This window comes from Oncorhynchus masou, chromosome 12 (assembly GCF_036934945.1).
Source record: "Oncorhynchus masou masou isolate Uvic2021 chromosome 12, UVic_Omas_1.1, whole genome shotgun sequence".
In the NCBI taxonomy this organism is placed as follows: Eukaryota; Metazoa; Chordata; class Actinopteri; order Salmoniformes; family Salmonidae; genus Oncorhynchus; species Oncorhynchus masou.
Window position 1 is genome coordinate 94,075,124 of NC_088223.1, and position 23,610 is coordinate 94,098,733.

A 23,610-nucleotide genomic window follows, 5' to 3' on the forward strand; every position below is an offset into this window, starting at 1 on the left:
CTACCTATCGGTTATGTGTTTCCACGTTTCCTTTCTCTTACGTGGACTGGGTAGCCTGTGCTCTGACAGTGATTTCCAGGGGTTGGTCTGCAGAGGCGTAGAGCAGTGCACCCTGGGCTGGTGTTGGAGACAGGAACATGGGTAGGTACAACCCCTCCAGACAGGATGTCACCGGGGGGTCCACTGAGAGACAAACCATGGAGTTGAGATACAACACACAGCGTCATGTTTTTCAGTATAAATCATTACCACAACCACTTTACGATGCTACAGGGTTGGAAACTCTGCATAAAATGTACTGACATTCACTCCTTCTACTACTGAAAACAAGCCATAGGCATCATCTTATTCTCTATGAAGAGAATCAACTTGTTAGAAACTACCTGGATATAAAGATAAACTACCTGGATATAAAGATAAACTACCTGGATATAAAGATAAACGACCTGGATAGAAAGATAAACTACCTGGATAGAAAGATAAACTACCTAGATATAAACTACCTATATATAAAGATAAACTACCTGGATATAAAGATAAACTACCTGGAAATAAATATAAACTAACTGGAAATAAAGATAAACTACCTGGAAATAAAGATAAACTAACTGGATATAAAGATAAACTACCTGGATATAAAGATAAACTAACTGGATATAAAGATAAACTACCTGGATATAAAGATAAACTACCTGGATATAAACTACCCAGATATAAAGATAAACTACCTAGATATGAAGATAAACTACATGGATATGAAGATAAACTACCTGGATATAAACTACCCAGATATAAAGATAAACGACCTAGATATAAACTACCTTGATATAAAGATAAACTTCCTAGATATAAACTACCTTGATATAAAGATAAACTACATAGATATAAACTACCTTGATATAAAGATAAACTACCAATATATAAACTTCCTGGATATAAAGAAACTATATAGATATAAACTACACAGATATAAAGTACCTAGATATAAATATAAACCACCTAGATATAACAGATAAACTACCTGGATATAAAGATAAACTAAATAGATATAAAGATAAACGACCTAGATATAAAGAGAAACGACCTAGATATAAACTACCTAGATATAAACAACTTAGATATAAAGATTAACTAACTAGATATAAAGATAAACTTCCTAGATATAAACTACCTTGATATAAATATAAACTACCTGGAGATAAAGATAAACTACCTAGATATAAAGATGAACTACCTAGATATAAACTACCTATATATAAAGATAAACTTCCTAGATATAAACTACCTTGATATAAAGATAAACTTCCTAGATATAAACTACCTTGATATAAAGATAAACTACATAGATATAAACTACCTTGATATAAAGATAAACTACCAATATATAAACTACCTTGATATAAAGATAAACTACCAAGATATAAACTACCTTGATATAAAGATAAACTACCAATATATAAACTACCTTGATATAAAGATAAACTACCAAGATATAAACTACCTTGATATAAAGATAAACTACCAAGATATAAACTACCTTGATATAAAGATAAACTACCAAGATATAAACTACCTAGATATAAAGATAAACTTCCTAGATATAAACATAAACTACATAGATTTAAAGATAAACTATCTGGATATAAACTACCTATATATAAACTACCTAGATTTAAAGATAAACTACCTGGATATAAACTACTTAGATATAAACTACCTAGATATAAAGATAAACTACCTATATATAAACTACCTAGAAATAAACTACCTAGATTTAAAAATAAACTACCTGGATATAAACTACTTAGATATAAACTACCTATAGATAAAGATAAACTACCAAGATATAAACTACCTAGCAATAAAGATAAACTTCCTAGATATAAACTACCTAGATATAAGATAAACTACCTAGATTTAAGATAAACTACCTAGATATAAGATAAACTACCTAGATATAAGCTACCTAGATATAAACTACCTAGATATAAACTACCTAGATATAAACTACCTAGATTTAAAGATAAACTACCTGGATATAAACTACTTAGATATAAACTACCTATATATAAAGATAAACTACCTAGATATAAACTACCTAGATATAAAGATAAAATTCCTAGATATAAACTACCTAGATATAAGATAAACTACCTAGATATAAAGATAAACTACATAGATTTAAAGATAAACTATCTGGATATAAACTACCTATATATAAACTACCTAGATTTAAAGATAAACTACCTGGATATAAACTACTTAGATATAAACTACCTAGATATAAAGATAAACTACCTATATATAAACTACCTAGAAATAAACTACCTAGATTTAAAGATAAACTACCTGGATATAAACTACTTAGATATAAACTACCTATATATAAAGATAAACTACCAAGATATAAACTACCTAGCAATAAAGATAAACTTCCTAGATATAAACTACCTAGGTATAAGATAAACTACCTAGATATAAGATAAACTACCTAGATATAAGATAAACTACCTAGATATAAGCTACCTAGATATAAACTACCTAGATATAAACTACCTAGATATAAACTACCTAGATTTAAAGATAAACTACCTGGATATAAACTACTTAGATATAAACTACCTATATATAAAGATAAACTACCAATATATAAACTACCTTGATATAAAGATAAACTACCAAGATATAAACTACCTTGATATAAAGATAAACTACCAATATATAAACTACCTTGATATAAAGATAAACTACCAAGATATAAACTACCTTGATATAAAGATAAACTACCAAGATATAAACTACCTTGATATAAAGATAAACTACCAAGATATAAACTACCTAGATATAAAGATAAACTTCCTAGATATAAACATAAACTACATAGATTTAAAGATAAACTATCTGGATATAAACTACCTATATATAAACTACCTAGATTTAAAGATAAACTACCTGGATATAAACTACTTAGATATAAACTACCTAGATATAAAGATAAACTACCTATATATAAACTACCTAGAAATAAACTACCTAGATTTAAAAATAAACTACCTGGATATAAACTACTTAGATATAAACTACCTATAGATAAAGATAAACTACCAAGATATAAACTACCTAGCAATAAAGATAAACTTCCTAGATATAAACTACCTAGATATAAGATAAACTACCTAGATTTAAGATAAACTACCTAGATATAAGATAAACTACCTAGATATAAGCTACCTAGATATAAACTACCTAGATATAAACTACCTAGATATAAACTACCTAGATTTAAAGATAAACTACCTGGATATAAACTACTTAGATATAAACTACCTATATATAAAGATAAACTACCTAGATATAAACTACCTAGATATAAAGATAAAATTCCTAGATATAAACTACCTAGATATAAGATAAACTACCTAGATATAAAGATAAACTACATAGATTTAAAGATAAACTATCTGGATATAAACTACCTATATATAAACTACCTAGATTTAAAGATAAACTACCTGGATATAAACTACTTAGATATAAACTACCTAGATATAAAGATAAACTACCTATATATAAACTACCTAGAAATAAACTACCTAGATTTAAAGATAAACTACCTGGATATAAACTACTTAGATATAAACTACCTATATATAAAGATAAACTACCAAGATATAAACTACCTAGCAATAAAGATAAACTTCCTAGATATAAACTACCTAGGTATAAGATAAACTACCTAGATATAAGATAAACTACCTAGATATAAGATAAACTACCTAGATATAAGCTACCTAGATATAAACTACCTAGATATAAACTACCTAGATATAAACTACCTAGATTTAAAGATAAACTACCTGGATATAAACTACTTAGATATAAACTACCTATATATAAAGATAAACTACCTAGATATAAACTACCTAGATATAAAGATAAAATTCCTAGATATAAACTACCTAGATATAAGATAAACTACCTAGATATAAGATAAACTACATAGATATAAGATAAACTACCTAGATATAAGCTACCTAGATATAAACTACCTAGATATAAACTACCTAGATATAAACTACCTAGATATAAAGATAAACTTCCTAGATATAAACTAACCAAATATAAGATAAACTACCTAGATATAAGATAAACTACCTAGATATAAGATAAACTACCTAGATATAAGCTACCTAGATATAAACTACCTAGATATAAACTACCTAGATATAAACTACCTAGATATAAACTACCTAGATATAAAGATAAACTTCCTAGATATAAACTACCTAGATATAAGATAAACTACCTAGATATAAGATAAACTACCTAGATATAAGATAAACTACCTAGATATAAGCTACCTAGATATAAACTACCTAGATATAAACTACCTAGATTTAAAGATGAACTACCTGGATATAAACTACTTAGATATAAACTACCTATATATAAAGATAAACTACCAAGATATAAACTACCTAGCAATAAAGATAAACTACCTAGATATAAACTACCTAGATATAAAGATAAACATCCTAGATATAAACTACCTTGATATAAAGATAAACTACCTAGAAATAAAGATAAACTCCCTGGATATAAAGATAAACTACCTGGATATAAAGATAAACTACCTATAGATAAAGATAAACTACCAAGATATAAACTACCTAGATGTAAAGATAAACTACCTGGATATAAACTACTTAGATATAAACTACCTATATAAAAAGATAAACTACCTAGATATAAACTACCTAGATATAAAGATAAAATTCCTAGATATAAACTACCTAGATATAAAGATAAAATTCCTAGATATAAACTACCTAGATATAAGATAAACTACCTAGATATAAAGATAAACTACATAGATTTAAAGATAAACTATCTGGATATAAACTACCTATATATAAACTACCTAGATTTAAAGATAAACTACCTGGATATAAACTACTTAGATATAAACTACCTAGATATAAAGATAAACTACCTGGATATAAACTACTTAGATATAAACTACCTATATATAAAGATAAACTACCAAGATATAAACTACCTAGCAATAAAGATAAACTTCCTAGATATAAACTACCTAGATATAAGATAAATTACCTAGATATAAGATAAACTACCTAGATATAAGATAAACTACCTAGATATAAACTACCTAGATATAAACTACCTAGATATAAACTACCTAGATTTAAAGATAAACTACCTGGATATAAACTACTTAGATATAAACTACCTATATATAAAGATAAACTACCTAGATATAAACTACCTAGATATAAAGATAAAATTCCTAGATATAAACTACCTAGATATAAGATAAACTACCTAGATATAAGATAAACTACCTAGATATAAGCTACCTAGATATAAACTACCTAGATATAAACTACCTAGATATAAACTACCTAGATATAAAGATAAACTTCCTAGATATAAACTACCTAGATATAAGATAAACTACCTAGATATAAGATAAACTACCTAGATATAAGATAAACTACCTAGATATAAGCTACCTAGATATAAACTACCTAGATATAAACTACCTAGATTTAAAGATGAACTACCTGGATATAAACTACTTAGATATAAACTACCTATATATAAAGATAAACTACCAAGATATAAACTACCTAGCAATAAAGATAAACTACCTAGATATAAACTACCTAGATATAAAGATAAACATCCTAGATATAAACTACCTAGATATAAAGATAAACTTCCTAGATATAAACTACCTAGATATAAGATAAACTACCTAGATATAAGATAAACTACCTAGATATAAGATAAACTACCTAGATATAAGCTACCTAGATATAAACTACCTAGATATAAACTACCTAGATATAAACTACCTAGATATACACTACCTAGATATAAAGATAAACTTCCTAGATATAAACTACCTAGATATAAGATAAACTACCTAGATATAAGATAAACTACCTAGATATAAGATAAACTACCTAGATATAAGCTACCTAGATATAAACTACCTAGATATAAACTACCTAGATTTAAAGATGAACTACCTGGATATAAACTACTTAGATATAAACTACCTATATATAAAGATAAACTACCAAGATATAAACTACCTAGCAATAAAGATAAACTACCTAGATATAAACTACCTAGATATAAAGATAAACATCCTAGATATAAACTACCTTGATATAAAGATAAACTACCTAGAAATAAAGATAAACTCCCTGGATATAAAGATAAACTACCTGGATATAAAGATAAACTACCTATAGATAAAGATAAAATACCAAGATATAAACTACCTAGATGTAAAGATAAACTACCTGGATATAAACTACGTACCTGGATATAAAGATAAACTACCTAGAAATAAAGATAAACTCCCTGGATATAAAGATAAACTACCTGGATATAAAGATAAACTACCTATAGATAAAGATAAACTACCTAGATATAAACTACCTAGATTTAAAGATGAACTACCTGGATATAAACTACTTAGATATAAACTACCTATATATAAAGATAAACTACCAAGATATAAACTACCTAGCAATAAAGATAAACTACCTAGATATAAACTACCTAGATATAAAGATAAACATCCTAGATATAAACTACCGTGATATAAAGATAAACTACCTAGAAATAAAGATAAACTCCCTGGATATAAAGATAAACTACCTGGATATAAAGATAAACTACCTATAGATAAAGATAAACTACCAAGATATAAACTACCTAGATATAAAGATAAACTACCTGGACATAAAGATGAACTACCTGGATATAAAGATAAACTCCCTGGATATAAAGATAAACTACCTGGATATAAAGATAAACTACCTAGATATAAAGATAAACTACCTAGATATAAAGATAAACTCCCTGGATATAAAGATAAACTACCTATATATAAAGATAAACTACCAAGATATAAACTACCTAGATATAAAGATAAACTACCTGGATATAAACTAAGTACCTGGATATAAACTAAGTACCTGGATATAAAGATAAACTACCTGGATATAAGGATAAACTACCTAGATATAAAGATAAACTACCTGGACATAAAGATGAACTACCTGGATATAAAGATAAACTTCCGAGACATAAACTACCTGGATATAAAGATAAACTACCTATATATAAAAATAAACTACCTAGATAAAAAGATGAACTGCCTAGAAATAAATATAAACTACCTGGATATAAAGATTAACTACCTGGATATAAAGAAATTTCCTAGATATAAACGACCTAGATATAAAGATAAACTACCTGGATATAAAGATAAACTACCTGGATGTAAAGACAAACTACCTAGATATAAACTACCTAGATATAAAGATAAACTACCTGGATATAAAGATAAACTACCTGGATATAAAGACAAACTACCTAGATATAAACTACCTAGATATAAAGATAAACTACCTAGATATAAAGATAAACTACATAGATATAAAGATAAACTACATAGATATAAAGATAAACTACGTAGATTTAAAGATAAACTACCTGGATATAAACTACCTAGATATAAACTACCTAGATATAAAGATAAACTACCTATATATATACTACCTAGATATAAGATAAACTACCTAGATATAAACTACCTAGATTTAAAGATAAACTACCTGGATATAAACTACCTAGATATAAACTACCTAGATATAAAGATAAACTACCTATATATAAACTACCTAGATATAAGATAAACTACCTAGATATAAACTACCTAGATATAAGATAAACTACCTAGATATAAAGATAAACTACCTAGATATAAACTACCTAGATATAAAGATAAACTACCTAGATATAAACTACCTAGAAATAAGATAAACTACCTAGATATAAACTACCTAGATATAAACTACCTAGATATAAACTACCTAGATATAAAGATAAACTGCCTGGATATAAACTACCTAGACATAAAGATAAACTACCTAGATATATAGATAAACTGCCTGGATATAAACTACCTAGATATAAAGATAAACTACCTAGATATAAACTTCCTAGATATAAAGATAAACTACCTAGAGATAAACTACCTAGATAAAAGATAAACCTAGATATAAAGATAAACTGTATTGATCATATATGTACCTCTCACTGCAAAGTGAACAGGTAGATTGCAGAGTGTGTTGTTTGAGGTCATGATATATTGAGATCCGTCAGTATAGGAGAGAGAGATGGACTGAGTCGGGAAATCCTCCATCACTAACTGAACTGCATATGTTCCAGTGGTACTACTGTTGCCCCAAAATGACAAGGTGCAGTTCTGAGGGAGACAAGATAGAAACAAGATTAAATGTGTTATGGCTACATACATTTTTGACTTTTAAATCAACTATATAAACCTATAGATTCTTGAAGGATATAACTTAATAATGCCTTATGATCTTATTTCAACTGTCGTAAAAATACATTTACAGGAAAGTCACTAGGTAATCCAAGGTTCTCCTATCAGAATGGGGCCTGCTGCTAACTGGTTCTCCTATCAGAATGTGAGCCTGCTGCTTCCTGGTTCTCCTACCAGAATGGGGCCTGCTGCTACCTGGTCATCATATCAGAAAGGAAGCCTGCTGCTACCTGGCTCTCCTATCAGAATGGGAGCCTGCTGCTACCTGGTTCTCCTATCAGAACGGGGCCTGCTGCTAACTGGTTCTCCTATCAGAATGGGAGCCTTCTGCTAACTGGTTCTCCTATCAGAATGGGAGCCTTCTGCTAACTGGTTCTCCTATCAAAATGGGAGCCTGCTGCTACCTGGTCATCCTATCAGAAAGGAAGCCTGCTGGTACCTGGTTCTCCTATCAGAATGGGGCCTGCTGCTACCTGGTCATCCAATCAGAATGGAAGCCTTCTGCTACCTGGTCATCCTATCAGAATGGAAGCCTTCTGCTACCTGGTCATCCTATCAGAATGGAAGCCTTCTGCTACCTGGTCATCCTATCAGAATGGAAGCCTTCTGCTACCTGGTCATCCTATCAGAATGGAAGCCTTCTGCTACCTGGTCATCCTATCAGAATGGAAGCCTTCTGCTACCTGGTTCTCCTATCAGAATGGAAGCCTTCTGCTACCTGGTTCTCCTATCAGAATGGAAGCCTTCTGCTACCTGGTCATCCTATCAGAATGGAAGCCTTCTGCTACCTGGTCAACCTATCAGAATGGAAGCCTTCTGCTACCTGGTCATCCTATCAGAATGGAAGCCTTCTGCTACCTGGTCAACCTATCAGAATGGAAGCCTTCTGCTACCTGGTCATCCTATCAGAATGGAAGCCTTTTGCTACCTGGTTCTCCTATCAGAATGGAAGCCTGCTGTTAGTAAAGGTGAATTAGCTAGCGTCTTTTAGTACCTTTTTTTCATCCATCCTTGACTTTCCCTAAATAAGCATTTTAAATTAACACATACATGTTTCTAGAATTTCGATATCACAAAGAGTTTTAGTAAGACAATTCTTATTTATTTATTTTTGAGTGAAATGTATTAAATAATTCTAATTCCACCTATAGAGTCACATGCAGGTAAGACATTTTTCTTTCTTTCTATATAGTATCAGAAGAGCAGATTCGGAGGTTTCCAGAACACTCTTAAAATGCCAACTCTTAAAATGTAAGAGATTTCATAAAATCTATTTTTCCAAGAAGAACCACCTCTCCTCTGCGCTCCAGAAGTGAGCAAACTAATTAAAATGTTGCTGCATCTATGAAATATCTCTATTTTTGTATTCTAATGTCACCCAAGACCTTCATAAACACACATCCAGTGTTATTTTTCAGATAGAATATGGACGTGACTGGACGGAGTGCGCTGTTATGATTCTGAACAATCAGATAGTTCTCAACAATGACAAGAAGCTGCCATGTGGGAAATCGGAGATGGCTCGTTTCAGCTCGATGTATCTTGTTATAAATACCATGTCTTGTTTTGAGGTGTTTTGACTGATGTCATGTCTATGTTAATATGGCAAAAAGAATATCTAGCTATCTAACCAACAACTGTAATGCTGGATGCGAGAGACAACAAGTGTTCATTGTGAAAGTGTATTTATGTTTTCAATAAACATTTGGAGAGTAAATATAGTTTACATGTTGTCAACAATCTAAGCCAACCCTGTCTGTTTTGTCCCATAGTTGTGCAGTGTTGGTTTTGTCGCTGAACAACCGACCCGTCAGTTTTGTTGCTAAACAACCAACCCGTCAGTTTTGTTGCACATAGTACAGTCAAACCACCCTGGAGACCAAATACCTCCCACATAGTACAGTCAGACCACCCTGGAGACCAAATACCTCCCACATAGTACAGTCAGACCACCCTGGAGACCAAATACCTCACACATAGTACAGTCAGACCACCCTGGAGACCAAATACCTCCCACATAGTACAGTCGGAACACCCTGGAGACCAAATACCTCCCACATAGTACAGTCAGAACACCCTGGAGACCAAATACCTCCCACATAGTACAGTCAGACCACCCTGGAGACCAGATACCTCCCACATAGTACAGTCAGACCACCCTGGAGACCAAATACCTCCCACATAGTACAGTCAGAACACCCTGGAGACCAGATACCTCCCACATAGTACAGTCAGACCACCCTGGAGACCAAATACCTCCCACATAGTACAGTCAGAACACCCTGGAGACCAAATACCTCCCACATAGTACAGTCAGACCACCCTGGAGACCAAATACCTCCCACATAGTACAGTCCAACCACCCCTGGAGGCAAGTGATACTGTTGTCATTCCAGATCTGGACAGTTTTAACTGTGGGTTTCTCCTCTCCAGGAGCCAGTAGGTTGGGCTGAGGTAGTTTTAACTGTGGGTTTCTCCCTCTCCAGGAGGCGACAGTAGGTTGGCCTGAGGTAGTTTTAACTGTGGGTTTCTCCCTCTCCAGGAGCCAGTAGGTTGGGCTGAGGTAGTTTTAACTGTGGGTTTCTCCCTCTCCAGGAGGCGACAGTAGGTTGGGCTGAGGTAGTTTTAACTGTGGGTTTCTCCTCTCCAGGAGCCAGTAGGTTGGGCTGAGGTAGTTTTAACTGTGGGTTTCTCCCTCTCCAGGAGCCGACAGTAGGTTGGCCTGAGGTAGTTTTAACTGTGGGTTTCTCCTCTCTAGGAGCCGACAGTAGGTTGGCCTGAGGTAGTTTTAACTGTGGGTTTCTCCCTCTCCAGGAGACAGTAGGTTGGGCTGAGGTAGTTTTAACTGTGGGTTTCTCCCTCTCCAGGAGGCGACAGTAGGTTGGCCTGAGGTAGTTTTAACTGTGGGTTTCTCCTCTCTAGGAGCCGACAGTAGGTTGGCCTGAGGTAGTTTTAACTGTGGGTTTCTCCCTCTCCAGGAGACAGTAGGTTGGGCTGAGGTAGTTTTAACTGTGGGTTTCTCCCTCTCCAGGAGACAGTAGGTTGGCCTGAGGTAGTTTTAACTGTGGGTTTCTCCCTCTCCAGGAGACAGTAGGTTGGCCTGAGGTAGTTTTAACTGTGGGTTTCTCCCTCTCCAGGAGGCGACAGTAGGTTGGGCTGAGGTAGTTTTAACTGTGGGTTTCTCCCTCTCCAGGAGCCAGTAGGTTGGGCTGAGGTAGTTTTAACTGTGGGTTTCTCCCTCTCTAGGAGCCGGCAGTAGGTTGGGCTGAGGTAGTTTTAACTGTGGGTTTCTCCCTCTCTAGGAGCCGACAGTAGGTTGGCCTGAGGTAGTTTTAACTGTGGGTTTCTCCCTCTCTAGGAGCCGGCAGTAGGTTGGGCTGAGGTAGTTTTAACTGTGGGTTTCTCCCTCTATAGGAGCTGACAGTAGGTTGGGCTGAGGTAGTTTTAACTGTGGGTTTCTCCCTCTCCAGGAGACAGTAGGTTGGGCTGAGGTAGTTTTAACTGTGGGTTTCTCCCTCTCCAGGAGCTGACAGTAGGTTGGGCTGAGGTAGTTTTAACTGTGGGTTTCTCCCTCTCCAGGAGACAGTAGGTTGGCCTGAGGTAGTTTTAACTGTGGGTTTCTCCCTCTCCAGGAGACAGTAGGTTGGCCTGAGGTAGTTTTAACTGTGGGTTTCTCCCTCTCCAGGAGGCGACAGTAGGTTGGGCTGAGGTAGTTTTAACTGTGGGTTTCTCCCTCTCCAGGAGCCAGTAGGTTGGGCTGAGGTAGTTTTAACTGTGGGTTTCTCCCTCTCTAGGAGCCGGCAGTAGGTTGGGCTGAGGTAGTTTTAACTGTGGGTTTCTCCCTCTCTAGGAGCCGACAGTAGGTTGGCCTGAGGTAGTTTTAACTGTGGGTTTCTCCCTCTCTAGGAGCCGGCAGTAGGTTGGGCTGAGGTAGTTTTAACTGTGGGTTTCTCCCTCTATAGGAGCTGACAGTAGGTTGGGCTGAGGTAGTTTTAACTGTGGGTTTCTCCCTCTCCAGGAGACAGTAGGTTGGGCTGAGGTAGTTTTAACTGTGGGTTTCTCCCTCTCCAGGAGCTGACAGTAGGTTGGGCTGAGGTAGTTTTAACTGTGGGTTTCTCCCTCTCCAGGAGCTGACAGTAGGTTGGGCTGAGGTAGTTTTAACTGTGGGTTTCTCCTCTCCAGGAGACAGTAGGTTGGCCTGAGGTAGTTTTAACTGTGGGTTTCTCCCTCTCCAGGAGACAGTAGGTTGGCCTGAGGTAGTTTTAACTGTGGGTTTCTCCTCTCCAGGAGACAGTAGGTTGGCCTGAGGTAGTTTTAACTGTGGGTTTCTCCCTCTCCAGGAACCAGTAGGTTGGCCTGAGGTAGTTTTAACTGTGGGTTTCTCCCTCTCCAGGAGACAGTAGGTTGGGCTGAGGTAGTTTTAACTGTGGGTTTCTCCTCTCCAGGAGCCAGTAGGTTGGCCTGAGGTAGTTTTAACTGTGGGTTTCTCCTCTCTAGGAGCCGACAGTAGGTTGGCCTGAGGTAGTTTTAACTGTGGGTTTCTCCCTCTCCAGGAGACAGTAGGTTGGCCTGAGGTAGTTTTAACTGTGGGTTTCTCCCTCTCCAGGAGACAGTAGGTTGGCCTGAGGAACAGTCGTGGCCAAAGGTTTTGAGAATGACACAAATATTAAGTAAGTATAATTACAAGTATAATCATAAGTGTCAAAGGCTTTTATTGACAATTATATGAAGTTGATGCAGAGTCAATATTTGCAGTGTTGACCCTTCTTTTTCAAGACCTCTGCAATCCGCCCTGGCATGCTGTCAATTAACTTCTGGGCCACATCCTGACTGATGGCAGCCAATTCTTGCATAATCAATGCTTGGAGTTTGTCAGAATGTGTGTGTTTTTGTTTGTCCACCCGCCTCTTGAGGATTGACCACAAGTTCTCAATGGGATTAAGGTCTGGGGAGTTTCCTGGCCATGGACCCAAAATATCGATGTTTTGTTCCCCGAGCCACTTAGTTACCACTTCGTTATCACTTTTGGAAAGGTGCTCCATCATGCTGGAAAAGGCATTGTTCGTCACCAAACTGTTCCTGGATGGTTGGGAGAAGTTGCTCTCGGAGGATGTGTTGGTACCGTTCTTTATTCATGCCTGTGTTCTTAGGCAACATTGTGAGTGAGCCCAGTCCCTTCGCTGAGAAGCAACCTCACACATGAATGGTGTCAGAATGCTTTACTGTTGGCATGACACAGGACTGATGGTACCGCTCACCTTATCTTCTCCAGGCAAGCTTTTTTCCGGATTCCAAACATTCGGAAAGGGGATTCAACGGAGAAAATGACTTTACCCCAGTCCTCAGCATTCCAATCCTTGTACCTTTTGCAGAATATCAGTCTGTCCCTGATGTTTTTCCTGGAGGGAAGTGGCTTCTTTGCTGCCCTTCTTGACACCAGGCCATCCTCCAAAAGTCTTTGCCTCACTGTGCGTGCAGATGCACTCACACCTGCCTGCTGCCATTCCTGGGCAAGCTCTGTACTGGTGGTGCCCCGATCCCGCAGCTGAATTAAATTTAGGAGACGGTCCTGGTGCTTGCTGGACTTTCTTGGGCGCCCTGAAGCCTTCGTCACAACAATAGAACCGCTTTCCTTGAAGATCTTGATGATCCGATAAATTGTTGATTTAGGTGCAATCTTACTTGCAGCAATATCCTTGCCTGTCAAGCCCTTTTTGTGCAAAGCAATGATGACGGCACGTGCTTCCTTGCAGGGTAACCATGGCTGACAGAGGAAGAACAATGATTCCAAACACCACCCTCCTTTTGAAGCTTCCAGTCTGTTATTCAAACTCAATCAGCATGACAGAGTGATCTCCAGCCTTGTCCTTGTCAACACTCACACCTGTGTTAACGAGAGAATCACTGACATGTCAGCTGGTCCTTTTGTGGCAGGGCTGAAATACAGCGGAAATGTTTTTTGGGGGATTCAGTTCATTTGCATGGCAAAGAGGGACCTTGCAATTAATTGCAATTCATCTGATCACTCTTCATAACATTCTGGAGTGTATGCAAAGTGACATCATACAAGCTGAGGGAGCAGACTTTATGAAAATGAATATTTGTGTCACTCTCAAAACTTTTGTCCACGACTGTAGACCACATTGTGGTCTGATGTCCCCAGGGGATGTCTGGTGGTGGCAGATATATTTATTTATTTATATTTATATTTATATATTTATATATTTGATATATTTGGTCCCACAAGTCAAGAGTCCTATTTTTCCTAGAGTGACATTTCACATACTGGTGGTATGTGTGCAGGATTTAGTGCAAAGAAAAGTGGTTAAAATCCCCTAAAATAGATTTGGGTGCATCGGGGGAGATGGATTCCAGTTTCTGCAACAGATTATGAATCATCTCTGATGCCTTTGTTATATTAGCTTTAGGTTGAATGTACACAACAGTAACTGTAACAAATAATTGGGGGAACTCACAGGGAAGATAGTAAGGTCGCAGTGACACAGAAAGCAGTTCAGTGTCGGGGGTACAGAGTCTCTCTCTTACCAGGGTCGATCAAAATGCCTTGGCATGTTGAATGACAGTAACCTGCTTTGGCCAGCTGGTTGTTGCCTTGGCTTGTTGAATGACAGTAACCTGCTTTGGCCAGCTGGTTGTTGCCCTGCTCTGTTACAATGACAGTAACCTGCTTTGACCAGCTGGTTGTTGCCATCATCATCATAGTCTATTGTCAAAATGGCTGCTCATTGGCAGCGAGGACTGGCAGTTTAAGTGCTAATTATCTATTCCCTTTCACTACTATCATCATCATAGTCCATTGTTGTATGTATTGTTCTATTTGGATACTAACCTCTTGTAGAGTGAAGTCATTAGGAAGGTCACTTGATGTGACACACTCGTCCGTTGGTACTGCATATCTGCATCTGACCTCATCCCCGTCTGGATCAAACGGCAACAGGTTGAAATCTCTTGGACAATTAGCAGGGACACTGAGAGTGAGAGTGAGTGTGAGAGAGAGTGAGAGTGAGAGAGAGTGAGAGAGAGGTGTTTCAGACCTGTTTTTAATTGATTGAATACAACACACATGTGGATAAAATCACTAAACTAAATAATTTAACACCGATAAGTAGGAGTATTTACCGCATCAGAGGTACGACAGTGGTCTGTGGAGATCGGTTGACTGTCTTCGTGTCAGACCTGACCCCAAGATCCACATGAGTCCACAGCCTCCAAGCACGAACAGAATTATCATTGTCTATCCAGTTTCCGCCATCCAATCTGTAATGATAAAGAGACAAAGGTGAAAGGTGAGTTGAAGAAACATCCTAAACACTGTTGTAATGATGTGCATCATGTACAATACTGTGTGTTTTAACTAATGTGGAGTTTGTCCTTTCTGATGTCATGGGACATGTTGGACATATTGTCTAGAACTACTTTGGTAACCAAGATAAAATAACTTAGCTGTTCCCTGTTACTACAAATCAGGTTCATAAACACACTGGTAACGGATGGAAGATTTGAATAGAAAAGAAACACTCACAGCAGATCAAAGGTCTGTGTGTTATTGGAGACGTGTCTAGTCATGACTCCCTCTGTCTGACACCAGTCCTCAGATATCCCCTGGTCCACGGTGTTAACCACTAAACTGATCTCATTCCCACAGTCCCCACTGATACAATACCAGGTATCAGTTTGGCAGACGGTAGAGTGGAAGGTTATCTTGTAATCAAGGTCCACCTGCAATGACACACTTCATTAAACCACCACTTCAGACACATTGCAAGACTGCTGTCTTTAACAAGTGTGTAACCTAGATAAATGTTCTGTTTGGTAAGGAGGGTAAGAGAACAAGCAGGAGCAAGGCATTCTTCATATAGCTAAATGCCTTTATCATTATGGTATGTTCAATAGTACAGAACATTCTAAACTCTGATTAATTTCAGCCTTTGTCAGGGACAACAATGATACAACAAGCCTTCTGTAGGGAACAAGCCATGTTCCATCAAAGCCTGAAGAGGGAGTGGTTAGACACAACACTCATTGGTGGACAACACTTAGTTATCTACAACAGACAAAATCAACTCACAACCAAACTTAGTTATCAACAATAGATAATATCAATTCAAAACAACACTTAGTTATCTACAACAGACAAAATCAACTCACAACAACACTTAGTTATCAACAATAGATAATATCAATTCAAAACAACACTTAGGTATCAACAACACACAAAATCAACTCACAACAACACTTAGTTATCAACAATAGATAATATCAATTCAAAACAACACTTAGTTATACAACAGACAAAACAATAGATAATATCAACTCATAACAACACTTATCAACAATAGATAATATCAATTCAAAACAACACTTAGTTATCAACAACAGACAAAATCAACTCAAAACAACACTTAGTTATCAACAACAGACAAAACAATAGATAATATCAACTCATAACAACACTTAGTTATCCACATCATACAAAATCAATTCAAAACAACACTTAGTTATCAACAATAGATACTATCAATTCAAAACAACACATAGGTATTAACAGTAGTGAATATGAGTGAGGATAAGCAGTGAATAGTAGTGGGTATGAGTTGTGAATAGTAGTGGGTATACGTAGTGAATAGGAGTGGGAATAAGTAGTGAATCGGAGTGGGTATAAGTAGTGAATAGTAGTGGGTATAAGTAGTGAATAGTAGTGGGTATAAGTAGTGAATAGTAGTGGGTATAAGTAGTGAATCGGAATGGGTATAAGTAGTGAATAGTAGTGTGTATAAGTAGTGAATCGGAGTGGGTATAAGTAGTGAATAGTAGTGGGTATAAGTAGTGAATTGTAGTGGGTATAAGTAGTGAATAGTAGTGGGTATAAGTAGTGAATAGAAGTGGGTATAAGTAGTGAATAGTAGTGGGTATAAGTAGTGAATAGTAGTGGGTATAAGTAGTGAACAGTAGTGGGTATAAGTAGTGAATAGTAGTGGGTATAAATAGTGAATAGGAGTGGGTATAAGTAGTGAATAGGATTGGGTATAAGTAATGAATATGAGTGGATATAAGTAGTGAATATAAATGGGTATAAGTAGTGTATAGGAGTGGGTATAAGTAGTGAATAGGAGTGGGTATAAGTAATGAATATGAGTGGGTATAAGTAATGAATATGAGTGGGTATAAGTAGTGAATATCAATGGGTATAAGTAGTGAATAGGAGTGGGTATAAGTAGTGAATAGGAGTGTGTATAAGTAGTGAATAGTAGTGGGTATAAGTAATGAATATGAGTGGGTATAAGTAGTGAATAGTAGTGGGTATAAGTAGTGAATAGGAGCGGGTACAAGTAGTGAATAGTAGTGGGTATAAGTAGTGAATAGTAGTGGGTATAAGTAGTGAATAGTAGTGGGTATAAGTAGTGAATAGTAGTGGGTATAAGTAGTGAATAGTAGTGGGTATAAATAGTGTATAGTAGCGGGTGTAAGTAGTCAATAGTAGTGGGTATAAATAGTGAATAGTAGTGGGTATAAGTAGTGAATAGTAGTGGGTATAAGTAGTGGGTATAAATAGTGAATAGTAGTGGGTATAAGTAGTGAATAGGAGTGGTTGTAAGTAGTGAATAGGAGTGGGTATAAGTAGTGGGTAGAAATAGTGAATAGTAGTGGGTATAGGTAGTGAAAAGTAGTGGGTATAAGTAGTGAATAGTAGTGAGTATATGTAGTGGGTATAAGTAGTGAATAGTAGTGGGTGTAAATAGTGAATAGTAGTGGGTATAAGTAGTGAATAGGAGTGAGTATAAGTAGTGAATAGTGGAGGGTATAAGTAATGAATATGAGTTGGTATAAGTAGTGAATAGTAGTGTGTATAAGTAGTGAACAGGAGTGTGTACAAGTAGTGAATAGGAGTGGGTATAAGTAGTGAATAGTAGTGGGTATAAGTAGTGAATAGTAGTGGATATAAGTAGTGGGTATAAGTAGTGAATAGTAGTGTGTATAAATAGTGAATAGTAGCGGGTATAAGTAGTGAATAGTAGTGGGTATAAGTAGTGAATAGTAGTGGGTATAAGTAGTGAATAGTAGTGGGTATAAGTAGTGAATAGTAGTGGGTATAAGTAGCGGGTATAAATAGTGAATAGTAGTGGGTATAAGTAGCGAATATGAGTGGGTGTAAGTAGTGAATAGGAGTGGGTATAAGTAGTGGGTATAAATAGTGAATAGTAGTGGGTATAAGTCGTGAATAGTAGTGGGTATAAGTAGTGAATAGTAGTGGGCATAAGTAGTGAATAGGAGTGGGTATAAGTAGTGGGTATAAGTAGTGAATTGAACTGGGTCTAAGTAGTGAATAGTAGTGGGAATAAGTTGTGAAGAGTAGGGGGTATAAGTAGTGAATGGGAGTGGGAATAAGTAGTGAATATGATTGGGTATAAGTAGTGAATAGTAGTGGGTACAAATAGTGAATAGTAGTGGGTATAAGTAGTGAATAGGAGTGGGTATAAGTAGTGGGTATAAGTAGTGAATAGTAGTGGGTATAAGTAGTGAATAGTAGGTGGTATAAGTAGTGAATAGTAGTGGGTAAAAATAGTGAATAGTAGTGGGTCTATGTAGTGAATAGCAGTGGGTATAAGTAGTGAATAGTAGTGGGTATAAGTAGCGGGTATAAATAGTGAATAGTAGTGGGTATAAGTAGTGAATAGGAGTGGGTGTAAGTAGTGAATAGGAGTGGGTATAAGTAGTGGGTATAAATAGTGAATAGTAGTGGGTATAAGTCGTGAATAGTAGTGGGTATAAGTAGTGAATAGTAGTGGGTATAAGTAATGAATATGAGTGGATATAAGTAGTGAATATAAATGGGTATAAGTAGTGTATAGGAGTGGGTATAAGTAGTGAATAGGAGTGGGTATAAGTAATGAATATGAGTGGGTATAAGTAATGAATATGAGTGGGTATAAGTAGTGAATATCAATGGGTATAAGTAGTGAATAGGAGTGGGTATAAGTAGTGAATAGGAGTGTGTATAAGTAGTGAATAGTAGTGGGTATAAGTAATGAATATGAGTGGGTATAAGTAGTGAATAGTAGTGGGTATAAGTAGTGAATAGGAGCGGGTACAAGTAGTGAATAGTAGTGGGTATAAGTAGTGAATAGTAGTGGGTATAAGTAGTGAATAGTAGTGGGTATAAGTAGTGAATAGTAGTGGGTATAAGTAGTGAATAGTAGTGGGTATAAATAGTGTATAGTAGCGGGTGTAAGTAGTCAATAGTAGTGGGTATAAATAGTGAATAGTAGTGGGTATAAGTAGTGAATAGTAGTGGGTATAAGTAGTGGGTATAAATAGTGAATAGTAGTGGGTATAAGTAGTGAATAGGAGTGGTTGTAAGTAGTGAATAGGAGTGGGTATAAGTAGTGGGTAGAAATAGTGAATAGTAGTGGGTATAGGTAGTGAAAAGTAGTGGGTATAAGTAGTGAATAGTAGTGAGTATATGTAGTGGGTATAAGTAGTGAATAGTAGTGGGTGTAAATAGTGAATAGTAGTGGGTATAAGTAGTGAATAGGAGTGAGTATAAGTAGTGAATAGTGGAGGGTATAAGTAATGAATATGAGTTGGTATAAGTAGTGAATAGTAGTGTGTATAAGTAGTGAACAGGAGTGTGTACAAGTAGTGAATAGGAGTGGGTATAAGTAGTGAATAGTAGTGGGTATAAGTAGTGAATAGTAGTGGATATAAGTAGTGGGTATAAGTAGTGAATAGTAGTGTGTATAAATAGTGAATAGTAGCGGGTATAAGTAGTGAATAGTAGTGGGTATAAGTAGTGAATAGTAGTGGGTATAAGTAGTGAATAGTAGTGGGTATAAGTAGTGAATAGTAGTGGGTATAAGTAGCGGGTATAAATAGTGAATAGTAGTGGGTATAAGTAGCGAATATGAGTGGGTGTAAGTAGTGAATAGGAGTGGGTATAAGTAGTGGGTATAAATAGTGAATAGTAGTGGGTATAAGTCGTGAATAGTAGTGGGTATAAGTAGTGAATAGTAGTGGGCATAAGTAGTGAATAGGAGTGGGTATAAGTAGTGGGTATAAGTAGTGAATTGAACTGGGTCTAAGTAGTGAATAGTAGTGGGAATAAGTTGTGAAGAGTAGGGGGTATAAGTAGTGAATGGGAGTGGGAATAAGTAGTGAATATGATTGGGTATAAGTAGTGAATAGTAGTGGGTACAAATAGTGAATAGTAGTGGGTATAAGTAGTGAATAGGAGTGGGTATAAGTAGTGGGTATAAGTAGTGAATAGTAGTGGGTATAAGTAGTGAATAGTAGGTGGTATAAGTAGTGAATAGTAGTGGGTAAAAATAGTGAATAGTAGTGGGTCTATGTAGTGAATAGCAGTGGGTATAAGTAGTGAATAGTAGTGGGTATAAGTAGCGGGTATAAATAGTGAATAGTAGTGGGTATAAGTAGTGAATAGGAGTGGGTGTAAGTAGTGAATAGGAGTGGGTATAAGTAGTGGGTATAAATAGTGAATAGTAGTGGGTATAAGTCGTGAATAGTAGTGGGTATAAGTAGTGAATAGTAGTGGGTATAAGTTTTGAATACTAGTGGGTATAAGTAGTGAATGGGAGTAGGTATAAGTAGTGAAGAGTAGTGGGTATAAGTAGTGAATAGGAGTGGGTGTAAGTAGTGAATAGGAATGTGTATAAGTAGTGAATGTAAGTGGGAATGAGTAGTGAATATGCATGGGTATAAGTAGTGAATATAAGCGGGAATAAGTAGCGAATATGAATGTGTATAAATAGTGAATAGTAGTGTGTATAAATAGTGAATAGTAGTGGGTATAAGTATTGAATAGTAGTGGGTATAAGTAGTGAATAGGAGTGGGTATAAGTAGTGAAGAGTAGTGGGTATTAGTAGTGAATAGTAGTGGGTATAGGTAGTGAATAGGAGTGGGTATAAGTAGTGAATAGTAGTGGGTATAAGAAATGAATAGGAGTGGGTATAAGTAGTGAATAGGAGTGGGTATAAATTGTGAATAGTAGTGGTTATACGTATTGAATAGTAGTGGGTATAATTAGTGGGTATAAGAAGTGAATAGCAGTGGGTATAAGTAGTGAATCGGAGTGGGTATAAGTAGGGAATAGGAGTGTGTATAAGTTGTGAATAGTAGTGGGTATAAGTAGTGAATTGTAGTGGGAATAAGTTGTGAATATGAGTGGGTATAAGTAGCGAATTTGAGTGGGTATAAGTAGTGAATAGCAGTGGGTATAAGTAGTGAATAGTAGTGGGTAAAAGGAGTGAATGGGAGCGGGTATAATTAGTGAATAGGAGTGGGTATAAGTAGTGAATAGGAGCGTGTATAGGTAGTGGGTATAAGTAGTGAATAGGAGTGGGTATAAGTAGTCAATAGTAGTGGGTATAAGTAGTGAATAGTAGTGGGTATAAGTAGTGAATAGGAGTGGGTATAAGTAGTGAATAGTAGTGGGTATAAGTAGTGAATGGGAGCGGGTAGAATTAGTGAATAGGAGTGGGTATAAGTAGTGAATAGGAGTGGGTATAGGTAGTGGGTATAAGTAGTGAATAGAAGTGGGTATAAGAAGTGAATAGTGCTGGGTATAAGAAGTGAATAGTATTGGGTATAAGTAGTGAATAGGAGTGGGTATAAGTAGTGAATAGGAGTGGGTATAAGTAGTGAATAGTAGTGGGTATAAGTAGTGAACAGGAGTGGGTGTAAGTAGTGATTAGTAGTGCGCATAAGAGGTGAATAGTAGTGGGTATATGTAGTGAATAGGAGTGGGTATAAGTAGTGACTAGTAGTGTGCATAAGTAGTGAATAGGTGTGGGTATTTGTAGTGAATAGTATTGGGAATAAGTAGTGAATATGAGTGGGTATAAGTAGTGGGTATAAGTAGTGAATAGAACTGGGTCTAGTTAGTGAATAGTAGTGGGAATAAGTTGTGAATGTGATTGGGTATATGTAGTGAATAGTAGTGGGTATAAATAGTGTATAGTAGCGGGTGTAAGTAGTCAATAGTAGTGGGTATAAATAGTGAATAGTAGTGGGTATAAGTAGTGAATAGTAGTGGGTATAAGTAGTGGGTATAAATAGTGAATAGTAGTGGGTATAAGTAGTGAATAGGAGTGGTTGTAAGTAGTGAATAGGAGTGGGTATAAGTAGTGGGTAGAAATAGTGAATAGTAGTGGGTATAGGTAGTGAAAAGTAGTGGGTATCAGTAGTGAATAGTAGTGAGTATATGTAGTGGGTATAAGTAGTGAATAGTAGTGGGTGTAAATAGTGAATAGTAGTGGGTATAAGTAGTGAATAGGAGTGAGTATAAGTAGTGAATAGTGGAGGGTATAAGTAATGAATATGAGTTGGTATAAGTAGTGAATAGTAGTGTGTATAAGTAGTGAACAGGAGTGTGTACAAGTAGTGAATAGGAGTGGGTATAAGTAGTGAATAGTAGTGGGTATAAGTAGTGAATAGTAGTGGATATAAGTAGTGGGTATAAGTAGTGAATAGTAGTGTGTATAAATAGTGAATAGTAGCGGGTATAAGTAGTGAATAGTAGTGGGTATAAGTAGTGAATAGTAGTGGGTATAAGTAGTGAATAGTAGTGGGTATAAGTAGTGAATAGTAGTGGGTATAAGTAGCGGGTATAAATAGTGAATAGTAGTGGGTATAAGTAGCGAATATGAGTGGGTGTAAGTAGTGAATAGGAGTGGGTATAAGTAGTGGGTATAAATAGTGAATAGTAGTGGGTATAAGTCGTGAATAGTAGTGGGTATAAGTAGTGAATAGTAGTGGGCATAAGTAGTGAATAGGAGTGGGTATAAGTAGTGGGTATAAGTAGTGAATTGAACTGGGTCTAAGTAGTGAATAGTAGTGGGAATAAGTTGTGAAGAGTAGGGGTATAAGTAGTGAATGGGAGTGGGAATAAGTAGTGAATATGATTGGGTATAAGTAGTGAATAGTAGTGGGTACAAATAGTGAATAGTAGTGGGTATGAGTAGTGAATAGGAGTGGGTATAAGTAGTGGGTATAAGTAGTGAATAGTAGTGGGTATAAGTAGTGAATAGTAGGTGGTATAAGTAGTGAATAGTAGTGGGTAAAAATAGTGAATAGTAGTGGGTCTATGTAGTGAATAGCAGTGGGTATAAGTAGTGAATAGTAGTGGGTATAAGTAGCGGGTATAAATAGTGAATAGTAGTGGGTATAAGTAGTGAATAGG

At 36.0% G+C, this 23,610-nt stretch overlaps 1 protein-coding gene and 1 long non-coding RNA gene across 3 annotated transcripts in view; both read right to left on the reverse strand.

Moving 5' to 3' along the window:
• The window catches only part of LOC135551084 (uncharacterized), a 160,548-nt gene that overhangs the window by 10,634 nt on the left and 126,304 nt on the right, over positions 1–23,610 (reverse strand). The gene's annotated exons all lie outside the window — the stretch shown is intronic.
• Positions 1–23,610, reverse strand: part of LOC135551083 (uncharacterized) — a 41,002-nt gene that overhangs the window by 4,340 nt on the left and 13,052 nt on the right. For both annotated transcript variants that reach the window (XR_010457182.1, XM_064982479.1), the window contains exons 2-6: positions 15,936–16,132; positions 15,533–15,670; positions 15,243–15,381; positions 8,137–8,311; positions 42–183 (exon numbers count right to left, since the gene is read on the reverse strand). Coding sequence is in view for 1 of the 2 variants with exons in the window: in XM_064982479.1 (XP_064838551.1) it covers positions 42–183; positions 8,137–8,311; positions 15,243–15,381; positions 15,533–15,670; positions 15,936–16,132 (791 nt within the window). In the remaining variant the exon portion in view is untranslated. The remainder of the gene's footprint in view (positions 1–41; positions 184–8,136; positions 8,312–15,242; positions 15,382–15,532; positions 15,671–15,935; positions 16,133–23,610) is intronic.